The following is a 12,642-nucleotide window of genomic DNA, read 5'->3' as shown; positions in this document are numbered from 1 at the left end:
AAAAAAAAAAGTCACTCTTTTCAAGAGTCCTAAAAAGTATTTTACTTCCTACCTTTCCCCCTTTCTCAAGCCTCACTAGGATAAACTGAGAGAAAACCAAATAAAAGCATACAAAATGAATAGTAAAGGGAGATATGGGAAAGAGAGACCTAGGAGAACAATGTAGTCTACAAGAAGACAAATTTAGGATGGCAGCAGAGAGGGTAACAGATTAAATGATATTTAGCAGTAAGTAGCATGTGAACATAGAGATGAAATCTAAGCTAGGGCAGTACAGAAAGCTTTCAAGGAGAAAGTGACATCTACTCCTAAGATAGATAAGCCTTCCATCTTACTGGGGAGCAGAGGCTGGGTGTGTTTGTGTATGTGCAATTTTAGGACAGAGAGGCAGCCAGTAGCCAGGGGCCGGAAATACAGGAGGACGGGCAGGAATGTGAAATAAGTAAAGAAAGCAAAAGAAATAAGAAGATAAAGAATGCCACTTTGGATAAAGTGAGTTCAAGTAAAGAATACGAAAACTCAAAAAGGTAGGCTGGAGCAACATTAAAGAATTCTTTTTTTTTTTTTTTTTTTTAATTTGAGAGAGCGAGTGAGTGAGAGAGCATGAGCAGGGGGGAGAAGGAGAAGCAGGCTCCCCACAGAGCCAGGACCTGGACTTGGGATTCGATCCCAGGACTCTGGGATCATGACCCAAGCCAAAGGCAGATGCTTAAACAACAGAGCCATCCAGGTGCCCCAAGAACTCCTGAATGCAAAACAAAAAAGGTGTTTAACTGTGGGAAGGTGCAATAAAGGATCAGAGTTCAATAAAGACTGCAAATGAATTTAAATGCCTGGTGAAAAAAGTTCCTGCAAACATCAGTGTTAAATCAAAAGCAAAGGAGAATGCAAGTATTTTCACTTATACAGTGTTAGTAGCCTGAGAAATTGACTGTATTATTAAACTGTATAGCAATCCTACTTCTATGATCCATTTTTTTTTAAAGAAATCAGAAAAACAAATTGGCCAGGATTCATCAAGCCTAAGGGTCTGACCTAGGTGAAGTGGAACAATTCCCTATTTTGGTGTAAAATTAAGCTTCCTTTATTCCATTTGGAGGGATATCATTAATATTTTCCACATTTAATCAAATTTAATAAGTAATAATGATATTAAGTGCCTGAAATATATTAGCTGTAAGTCAAATGCTGTTCCAAGCACAACTCTGTGATGAGGCAGGGGCCATTATTATCGCCACTTTACAGATCAGTAAACTGAAGTAGTGTTGACAGCCTCTCCCTGCTTCTCTTCTGATACTCCTGGTCCTATTTCTCTGGAAAACCCTGAATGTTATAGGGACAGACAAGTAACTAAAAGTTAACAGTAACTCAGAGTCCTACAACTACTAAGTAAAAGTGGGAGAATCAGGATTCAAAACAGACTGGTTCCAGAATCAGAATTTTTTATCTCTGTACTGCAATGTCTCTCCTCACATAACAAATTGTTTTGTTTATTCATTTTACAAAATCAGAGGCAACTTTGTATTTAATGCTGTTAACCCCTCTCCAAATAAGCTAAAACCAATTCAGGATAGGAATTTTCTGGTCTCAACTTTCAACAAATTATTTGCCTTTGTTTGTATATAATTTTTGTCTTGTTCCCAAAGACTTCTATCAGATCCAAAGATGTTGGGAAAAACACACCACTTTGGTGGATCACAAATTGATACAAGAGGAATGTATCCCAGTCTGCCACATTCCTTAAGATCCCTAATGGAGACAGTGATTACCAAATATAAAAACAAGACTCTATTTTCTGATAGTTAACAGGATTGTAAGATGGTCATTAGGCATAAAGGAATATATGAAAAATAAATGTGCATACATACAAGGAATATACAGAAAATAAATGCATGTGTGTATATAAATAAGCTAATTTTTTTAACAATGAAATCTTTAGGGTAACTACTATATTAAGTTTCTCATATCTGAAACCTTGGTTCTCAGGCATCTTTCAGGTGTTACATTAAACTTTACAGAACTAGAAAGCATCTTAGGTGTAACTGAATACAATCCTCTCAACTCGCAGAGAGCTTATCAACAGTAAAACAAGGACTAAAGCCCAAAGAAACAAAAAAAAAAATGTTCTGCCTTACTTTTAATATTTCATAAACATATATATAGTCTTTTACTTACATCTTGACTTAATGCCATGAAACTCCTCTGTAATTCTTTTGCAAATTCCAAGTTATTTGTGACTTCCTGGTACTTAGATACGGCATCCTAAAATAATAAAGACAAAACCCAATTTTACTAAAACACAAAGAACCACAAATTAATTTTCTTATTAAAAATAGCAAACATACAATCCTTAATAAAATGTAGCATCTTTACCAGCTGATCTTGATTAAGCCTTTCCCCTTTGTTCATTCGTTCCTGGTAATCATCAAGCTTGCCCTATGTTAAAAGAAAAAAAAAAAAATTATGCCCCACATTAAAGTACATACCAGCCTAACCATGCTGAAATACAAACCCATATCATCCTCTAAGTTTGTCTCAAATCTTGCCCTAAAACTGCTTTTTAGTTAATTTCAGGGTGGGTTTTTTTTTTTTTTTTAAGATTTCATTTATTTATTTCACAGAGAGAGAGAGATCACAAGTAGGCAGAGAGGCAAGCAGAGAGAGGTGGAAACAGGCTTCCCGCTGAGCAGAGAGTCCAATACAGGGCTCGATCCCAGGAACCTGAGATCATGACCTGAGCCGAAGGCAGAGGCTTAACCCACTGAGCTACTCAGGCACCCCTAGTTAATTTCAGTGTAAGTTAGTGCATAAACTAAGTTATTTAATAAACAGTAAGCTAAATAAATGAACGTAGGTACTCCAGCCTGCTGAATGATACCAAATTTTGTACTATAAGCCAATGATCTGACACAGCAATGCTTATTCTTTAGGTTTCTCAAAAAAAGATATCCATCAGATGGCCTGAATAAATGGTTCCTACCCACATGAGTGCGGGATACAATTTGGTTACAATCCTACTTATACAGGAGCATACAGACATAGACATTTTATAGTGTTGAATTCTTGTCCCTCTCTTGCCCCTTGAAAAGAATTCATGTGACTTAAAAAAAAAAAAAGAAAGAAATCCTGTGACTAAGTCATAGAAAAAGAGTGTATTTTTCCTGATTAGACCCAAGTACTTATTATCTTTGATGTGCTTCATCCATTCCTTTTGAGTAACATGATACTTCAGTTATTCCATCCCCTTTGGATAGTGTGCCAGTCAAAGACTTTGCTTTATTTTCTCACAAACGGAATTAAATGTGTGAAAGTAGGAACAGAAAATTAACCTCTGGTTTAAAGTCATCTTTATTTTCACTAAAATGAAAACTGTGGCAGTTTCCCAGACTACAACTATTTGTTAAGACCCCAAAGAAAAGATATCCAGGTAATGCAAAAGTCAAGAATTAAGTTATTGTTTTAAAGGTCAGGAGGGGGAGTAAACAGAAACCTAAATTAAGGGGGAGAAATTTTTTAAGGGGGGGAGGGGCAGAAGAAGAGAGAGGGAAAATCTTAAGCAGACTCCCCACCCAGCGCTACACCTGACATTGGGGCTCAATCTCACAACCCTGAGATTATTACTTGAGCTGAAATCAAGAGTTGGGACACTTAACTAAGCAACCCAGAGACCCCAAGGGGGAAAAATATTTTTAATTAATATAATCACAATAAATTATGAACATATATTGTTCCTTACCCTTAGCAAAAATAAAACTAACCATGAAACAAAATACAAAATCTAATAAAATGCATTCAGGGTCAAATAAATTTAAAAACAATACTAATTAGTTTTAGGTCAAATGATCCATTTTCCTTATACCAGAAACAGTCAACTTGCATAACCATTCCACCCTAAATTAAAAAGCCTAACAGGATGCCTGGATGGCTCACAGTTGGTTAAGCATCTGCCACTGGCTCAGGTCATGAGACCAAGGTCCTGGTATCACGCCCTGCCCCTCTCCTGCTTATTCTCGCTCTCTCTCAAATAAATAAATAAAACCTCCAAAAAAAAAAAAAAAGGTGTAACAATCCCTTAGTTATCTTGGAGGTAAATAAAACCAAGATAAACATTAAAACATTAAAGGCTGTTGAAACTATCCAATTGTATTCTTAGGTGGATTATTTCACAAAATAACCTTCAGCTGGAAAGGTATAAAATTTGTCTAAGGTTGACTGCTGAAAAATGACAGCAGGCCTAATTCCAGGTACAAAAGATATGCTCAACTGCCTTTGAACACTCTTTGAGGATGAATAAAGACAGTTCACCTCTTTTTTAAAAGAGTAGGCTACTTTTCTTTTAAAAGAAATAACAAACCAAACAAGATTTACTTTTAATGGTGATGACTTAGGGTATAATAATATTTTATTATAGTAAGGATTCCTGCTTAGAAATATGTAGATAATAGAAGATATAAGAATGGAAAGAGAGCCCGAAATGTAATGCTACTACAGTAAAAATTCTGAATTAACTATTAGGCAAAAGAAAAACTGCTATTAATTTATACGTGGCACTTATTATCTTCCCTTTTTATACATTTTTCAAAGAAGCTGTTGCTAAATCTAAAGTAATAGAGTTGAGTATACTATATACCCCTCATAAGGTACAGTTTTACATACCTGGCTTAGCTTTATCATTTAATGTCTTAAGAACTTAAAACATACATGCCAATTAAAATGGATGTCAAATCAAATCCTAAAACATGTACATATATAAATATATATGACAAGTTTTCTTATTGTTAAGAATGGTACCTGAGTGGTAGAATTATAGGTGGAACTTGTTTCCTTTTGCTCTGTTTTGTACACTTAGATAATTTGCGATGAACAGTTTGTATAATAAAAAATTGAAATTTCATACTATAGAAGATAGTAAGAATGACAGATTTCAGGATACTGCCAGGACTTTAACTATAATAATCCTTGAATAGGAATCTATACCGTCCTATACCAGGACAAGATATCCTAAAGCAGAAAAACCCCAATTTTCTACACAGTAACAAATTTAGTATTCATCCATCCCAAATTTCTATGGCAGATTACATTTTCCAAAGACGGCTACATTTGCAGTTCTACGTACTCTTCTACCATGTGACCCTGACACTGCCCCATGCAGAACTAGTCCAATTCCCCTGTAATTGTATCCAGTGGGCTTCTACCAACAGACCACATGGAAGCAATCCTGTAAACTTCCAAGGCTATATCATAAAAGCAATGTATCTCTGTTCTGTTTGCTAGTCACTAAAAACACTTGTGTTTGGAGCCCCAAGATATCCTGTAAAAAGTCCAGTAACCCTGAGGTTGCCATGCTATGAGGAAGCCAAGCCAATGAAGAGGCCTTATATAAGATTAGCAATACTAGTATGAGAATCATTCTAACCCAGGGATCAGACATGTGAGTGAACAAGCCTTAGTCTTCCCGCCTGGGGCCCCAGGAATCACAGAGCAGAGATACCAACTCCACTGTGTGCCTGTCTGAACCCCTGAGAGAGAGACTCTGTGCATCAAAAAATGGAGTAAGTTTTAGAGTAATCTACCACACAGGAGTAACTGGAAAAATGGTGAAAGGGAACTCAAAAGAAAGGGAAAGCAGCTGCTACGTGAAACTCAGCTTCACAGTACTTATCTTCATTGAATACCATCACCAAAAACTATGCAAAGACTTTGCTGCCAAAACAAAGGTTTTTTTTTTCATTAAAAATCATACATCTATTTCTTCTGCTTTTTATACTGCTATAACAGGTTTCAAATATTTCAATCTATAATAATTTAAGAGCCATGATTTTTTAAAGGGAGGGCTGCCACTGACACCACAAGAAATGACAGTTTACTGTAACAGAAGAAACATGTTAAAAAATAATGATATAATTGAACAATCTCAAGGCTCTTTAACAGGGGATTTTCAAAAGCTGACCACACTTCCTTATACCTGGTGAGTTGAATTAAGGCAGCTTTAGTGATCCAATCAAAAAATGTCATTAATTACATGAATGGAAACTATGGGTCTTATCTAAAACTCTTCTAACCATAATAAAACAAAAGTTTCATTAAAGCTTCACATTTGTTCCTCTACAGCCATTAACACTTGCTATACTACTGTTATAAATACCCTATCCCCTTATCCTGGCCCAATCTTCAAAAAAGCAAGATGCTAAGTCTGGTCAAAGTTCCTAATAAATAGCCCTCATTTGAGGAAACTCAAACTTACTAATAAGACTGCAGGGACAATTAAAAAACTGTTCTATACTAAAGGACACTAGTTTTTGTTTTTATCAGTATAATACAGGATCTCCTGGCTGCTTGGGTATGTAAGTCTTTTATCACCATGGAATTTGAACTAAGGGGGGACCTCTGTTGCCCATTACATATAACTAGATCTGTACATAGCAGAGACCCTGTGTTGATCTACAAGCCAGTGATTTCCAAAGTGTGGTCTCCAAACCAGCAATACATCTGCATCCTTTAGGAACTTGTTATAAATGTAAATTCTCAAGGTGCCTGGAGGGCCTGGCTCAGTTGGTGGAGATGCAACTCTGGATCTTAGGGTTGTGAGTTCAAACCCCATTGGGTATAGAGATCACTTAAAAAAAAATTAAGTCTTAAAAAGAAAAAGAAAAATGCAAGTTCTCAGGCACCACCCCAGATGCATCTGGGGATGGGACCCCATAATCTGTGTTTTATCAAGCCCTCTGGATGATTCCAACATGTGCTTAAGTTTGAGAAACAGTCACCTTGATCAAATGTATTGTAATTCCCTTGTAATAATCCAGTAGAAGACAGAAATAAATTATTTTGAATCAAACATCTAATACAAATTGTGACCATAAAAATCATTATATGGTAGCCTCAATTTGGTTACTTAAAGGTTTAGCTTTAAACAAATTCAGAAAATTTGTTGAATGGTGGTTTTCTAAACCAGTTTATGAATCTGTTTAACCTAGCCATTTACATAAGACCCATTTATGATCTGAACACTGAAGAGTTACCATCTTCCATTCACGGTACTTTTATTAAACCGTGCACTGTCCAGAAGTTCAGAGTGCTTTATAATTAAACATACTGATGAGGGCCAAATTTCACACTAGCAACAGAAAGCCTCTTAGGACAATCAATTGGTCTAATTTTCTGCCTTTCAAAATGAGGGTGGCTTGCAATCCCAGCTCACTCCTAAACAGCTTTCAGAGATTAAAAAAAAAAAAAAAAAAAAAAAAGACATGGTATCTGCTCTAGTCCCAAGAGCAGATAACTCAAAGACGAATGGCACTATCATAACTGGCTTCGTTCCTATTGTCACATCCCATTCAAATGGCTTAAAGTCCAAGTAGAAAAACTCTTCATTTGGGGTTAAATTTGCAGTATGAACTGTATCAATAAGCAAATAACTTGCTTTTCACAATGACTGATCCAACATTAACTCCAATGAATGTAAAGGGGCAAGTACAGGAGCAAAGGGCTCCAGACAGCTCCAAACAGAGCTTTTTTCTTCCCTAAGCTAGAACATGGCTACCTAACACCTAGAACTAACAAACTGGTCAATTACTCATAGCATCCACATAAAATGAATATTAAGTATTTTTTTCTGGAAAATAGAGCTGTTTTCCTAGCATAAAAAGATATCTTCATCAGAAGTCTATCACAATACTGGTAGCAAAAACCTGACCTCTTAAATTCTATCCTGAAATTCAATTTAGGGTTCCTTTTCAAACTACTGAACATTCTGAGAGTATTAAACGTTCATTTATAGCACCACATATGAGCAAGATAAAAATACAGCCATTTCACAGGTTACCCAGTCTTTAAAGGGGAACCATAGGATAGAGATGGGACTATACCCCAGAAATGTCAAAAGGCAGTATGTGGGGGCACCTAGGTGGCTTAGTCAGTTGGGTGTCTACTTTCAGCTCAGGTCATGATCCCAGGGTCCTAGGATCAAGCCCCACATCAGGCTCCCTGCTGGGTGTAGAGTCTACCTCTCCAGCTGCTTATTTGTGTACGCTTCAAAAAAAAAAAAAAAAAGAGAGAGAAAAGGGGAAAAAAAAACACCATGGTCCTAAGAAATAATTACTCCCAAGAAGTGCTGACCACTCCCACCCTATCTCCTGTTTGTTGCTTTTAATAGTTGACAGTATTCACTATGTGACAGACATTCAAATTTAAAGTATCAGGCAGCTAACCCTACCAGCAAGGGATATTACCAATCATATTTCACGTAACTAGAACCTGAAAGACAGGGCAGTTAATAACTTGCCTAAGGTCATCCATCTCAGAAAAATCATTTGTGCCTCATTATGTTCCTCCTTTAGGTCACTCTGGATTCTAGCCATTGCTACATCTCATTTTTGCCCTGATGTTTTCCTCCCTTCCTTTCTCCAGAGTACTATTATACTATTGAATCACAATACAACTAGATCTTCTGTTCTTCCCTAAGGTTTTTTTCATGACCACAAAAGTTACTTTATTGAAATGGTTTTTTAAAAATTTCAGGACAGTGCTATGCGGGTGCCAGAAGATAAATATCCAAAATAGCTATCCTGAACTTTCCTCCTTCCTCTTCTATCCAACAAATTCTATAAATGAAGAAAACATTTTCAAATTACATAATTAGAAAGAAAGAGAAAAGAGAGACTCCAAAAAAACAAAAATTCTTTAACTAGACAATTATAAATAGTCACACAAGAAAGATTAGGAGGGGACAACATCTGAAAACAAACTAGCTTGGCTATCCAGGAAACTATGTAACCTCTGTTCTCAAAGCAATCTCCAAACTTAAACAGAAAAGTTAAAAACGAAGCCTAAAATAACAAAAATAGTAAGAACGCCTATCTATAAATTATTTTGTGTCTCCAGGCCAAATAAATCCCTTCTACAGTATTGAAAACCTACAGAAAGACAAATGAAAAACCAAAAGACAAGGATTTCTTTTCTTCTCACTTTCTAGAATCATCAGTGGCGTTTCTATATCCTATTTCAAGCTTCCAATCCCTACATTCCCTGTTTTTCACCTAGAAATAACAATTCTGACTTTGCCCACGTAATGGTGGGCAGCTGACTGCCTCCTGCTCACCCTCCACCAATTCAACCGAAAATTAGTTACTAGTAAAATTCACAGGAAACAGAAAGAGATTAAGAAACAAGTTTCCAACTGTAAAAAGAAGGGTAGAGAGAACATATACTACAATCCATAGGTGATCCGTAACAGCTCTTCAAATGCTGGAAGTCTTCTCATGTAGCAGAAGTCTGAGCTGTTCCAGAAATACGGGAAGGGTGGGTTGAGAGTTGACTCTAACATCAAGACCTTAAAGAGTTGTCCAAAAATGAAACAGACTGAGAAATGAGCATTTTACCAGGCCCTACAAGACTGATTAACGCCGAAACTGAGTACTTGTCAAGAATTCAGGATTTCTTCAACACTAAGAGTAAGAGAATGCTAAACTAGATGTTATCTAAGATCCCACTGTAAGATAGTTTTTCAAGCAAATAAGTAACCAGGAGTTTAATTTGGTAAGACTTTCAGTCCCACTGAAAAGGAAAAAAAGATAAAAAGTAGTCCTATAAAAATCCTTATTCCTTGTCCATGGCTGTAATTATGCAGTTAAGTCTGAATGAATGGAAGCAGCTGACCCTAGTATAATGTTTTAGAGTTCCAGCCTCACCTACTTTGAATTATATTAAGAAGTCTAAAAGCTTGTGCATATGAAAAACAAATGATTATTGATAATCTTAATATCTTTTGAATTATTAGTTGTTTTAACCAAACTACTCATTAGGATGAGTAAGTACAACTGAATGATTTTATACACACTGCTGAGAGTTATATAAAAAGATGGGAACTTTAATTCATTTAAAATGGAGACCAAAAGGGTTTTTTTCAATGATTTAAGAGTGTATTTTAGTTACTTCTATGTCTAGATTAACAATATTAAGGGAAATGCAATGAAATTTCTAAAAATTTACAATGGTTCAAATACCAAGATTCATCAATGTCCTCCTTCCTAAGACTATTTACAAATCATGCTTATAGTACCAAGATTTTAAAATGTGCTGTAACTGCCTACCCATCTATGCTACTGACTTAAAAAATGAATCAAAAGAGAAGAAAATTCTTCAGGAAAAAATCCGTTTCAGTAAAACACTGCAGTAAATAGCTCTGTACAAAAAACATTTTCTCCCTCATGGATTAATCCATCTGAACAGGATTTTGTTGATGAAGCTACAAATATTTCTATATAATGAGTTAGTCAAACTAACAAGTATTTATTTAGCATGTCCCATGCATAAGGCACACTGTAGTATCAATCATAGTCTCTGCCCCAGAGGAGCTTAACCACTTATTCAGAAAAACACAAAAGGTAAGAACATAAGACAATACCAAAATGTCAAGGAAGTATACAGATACAGACAGTACAGGACATTAAAGGAAACAGACTACTTTAGCTGAACATGGCCAAGCATACCTTTCCTTTTCCTAAGGAAATATGAATTCTGAACTCTGCCCTATAGTCTCTTTCATGTATGTTTTTACACTCATACTCTATCCAACAAAAGCACCAGTGTAGCTAGTGCGAGATATAAAGAACAGAAGCCAAGCAATTTACAATTCCAACTTTGGCTGTCTCTTCTGCTACTCCTCTCATCCTTTTCTAGTGCTACATACAATTCATTGCCCCTAGAAAAGGGGACCTATTACTAAAAGATACGCAGAAGCTTGAAATACAAGAATTAAGATGGAAAGGAGGACTTCCCTTCCTTCCTACTTCCTTCCACTGGTAATGCTTTTCCCAAATTATCTGGTCTACAATCATATCAAGCCTGAGTCCAGAGGGGCAAATGCGGGTTCAGGGCTTAACTATGCATAGACACTTCAGAATTTAGACTTTAAAAATTCATTCCATTACAATACAGATGTCCCAATGATACCTGATACAATGGGACTGAACAGCCTACAAACACAAATTTAACAAGGTATTAATAAAGGTTTAACAATGAAGATATAAAAAAGCTTTGTCCTTTTGCTTTCACAGCTTTTTAAAACAGAGGAACTCTAATTAAGATTTAATGTAAAAAGCCTCACTTGGTTCTAAAGGATCAGCTTAAATATGAAAAATTACTTATGTTGCAGAGCATTACAAATTCTAATTACCCTCATAATACAAGAGACTTTGGAATTCACTCATTCCAAACTGGGTCATTTTACCCGAGCTTCTCAATTTACATTTCTGTAAAATGAATTTGACCAAATCCTAAAATTACTTTAAGGATTTATATCTTAGATTCTATCAACAATATAGTAATAAAATTAATACCATGTTGTTATAATTTTAATATCTGAAAGTAATCTTTAAAGATGAAACAGTACTAATCTTCCTAAACGTAAACTAAATATTAAATACATAAAATGACAAATTGTATGTTTAATCTCTAAGTCACACAAAATGTATTTGGACAGAAATATTTGCCACATGGGAATTATCTAGAGTAAAAGAACATGCTCAGGTTAAACCAATTCATCCTCATTACAATACTTGGAATTCTACTCATGCAAGAAAAAGATAGCCGTATTATCACATGAGGAAATTAACATCTTTTCCTTTTTAAATTCAAATTTTGAATACTTCTCTCTCTCTCTCTCTCTCTCTCTCTCACACACACACACACACACACACACACCCCACACCCAGGAAGGCAGAGAGAAGCAAATAAAGGATTACAAATGCTTTTTTTCCCCCTGTTAACAAGGTGAATGCAAAACAAAGTAATCTTGCCCTCTGCATTGCAGAGAAATACTTCATGCAACCAACGGGAGAAGCAAATACATCAGAGATTTTTAACTCTGTCAAGAAAAACTTTAGATGTTAGCCCTAAGAAAGATTTTACTTACAAAATAGTTAAGAATGTTTTTATTTCAAAATACTTAACAGAAATTCTGTACAACAGCTGCACTGAATATTCTAAGTAGAGGCACACTGCAGTGCTCTGCAAAGAAATGTTTTCTCTAACAATGACAGCATCCTTTTTCAGTATATTTACTGAAAAGATATAAAGAACAAAAGGACTTTAGGGAGTAGTATGTAAAACAGTAAGTACACTTTGACTATCACTTATGGTCACATATTGGTTACAAAGCTGTCAAGCTGTCTTGCAACAGAACACTTGGTTAATCTCTCACCTACCAAAATCACTAGTGTCTAAACCTTTTATATTTCCAAAAAGCATAAAATTTTAAAATGTCATCTATTAAAACATCCTTTATTCTACATTAAAATGATTGCATCTTACCATATAAATGAGCTCTCTCTTCAATTAAAATTAAGGCTTGGTTTCAAAGTACCATCTTGCATAGCCTAGAACCCAATTCTATACCAACAAACTGACTAGGCAATCAGTCAATTGATTATTACTTATAAAAGTTCAAAGATCTGTAAATGAAGTTTTGCACTTCATTCTTTTGATTACAGCTCCATTTCTTCTCTTTGCTAAATACACACATAGTCTCTATAAGCCCAAATTTCAAAAACTACCAGGCCATTTAGTTGCATTACATAAAAGGATCATATTTCATTAATGTTAAGCATGCATTCTCACTAACAGATGCTTAGCTTTCCTCTC

At 35.5% G+C, this 12,642-nt stretch overlaps 1 protein-coding gene across 2 annotated transcripts in view; it reads right to left on the bottom strand.

Annotated features, from left to right (window-relative positions):
• Positions 1-12,642, bottom strand: part of CAPRIN1 (cell cycle associated protein 1) — a 37,847-nt gene that overhangs the window by 21,210 nt on the left and 3,995 nt on the right. For both annotated transcript variants that reach the window (XM_032841016.1, XM_032841017.1), the window contains 2 exons: positions 2,374-2,436; positions 2,176-2,262 (listed from right to left, as the gene is read on the bottom strand). In XM_032841016.1, the coding sequence (XP_032696907.1) occupies positions 2,176-2,262; positions 2,374-2,436 (150 nt within the window). The remainder of the gene's footprint in view (positions 1-2,175; positions 2,263-2,373; positions 2,437-12,642) is intronic.

Source organism: Lontra canadensis, unplaced genomic scaffold (assembly GCF_010015895.1).
Source record: "Lontra canadensis isolate GAN:19392208 unplaced genomic scaffold, GSC_riverotter_1.0 scaffold118, whole genome shotgun sequence".
NCBI lineage: Eukaryota > Metazoa > Chordata > Mammalia > Carnivora > Mustelidae > Lontra > Lontra canadensis.
This window is presented reverse-complemented; position numbering and strand designations above follow the sequence as displayed.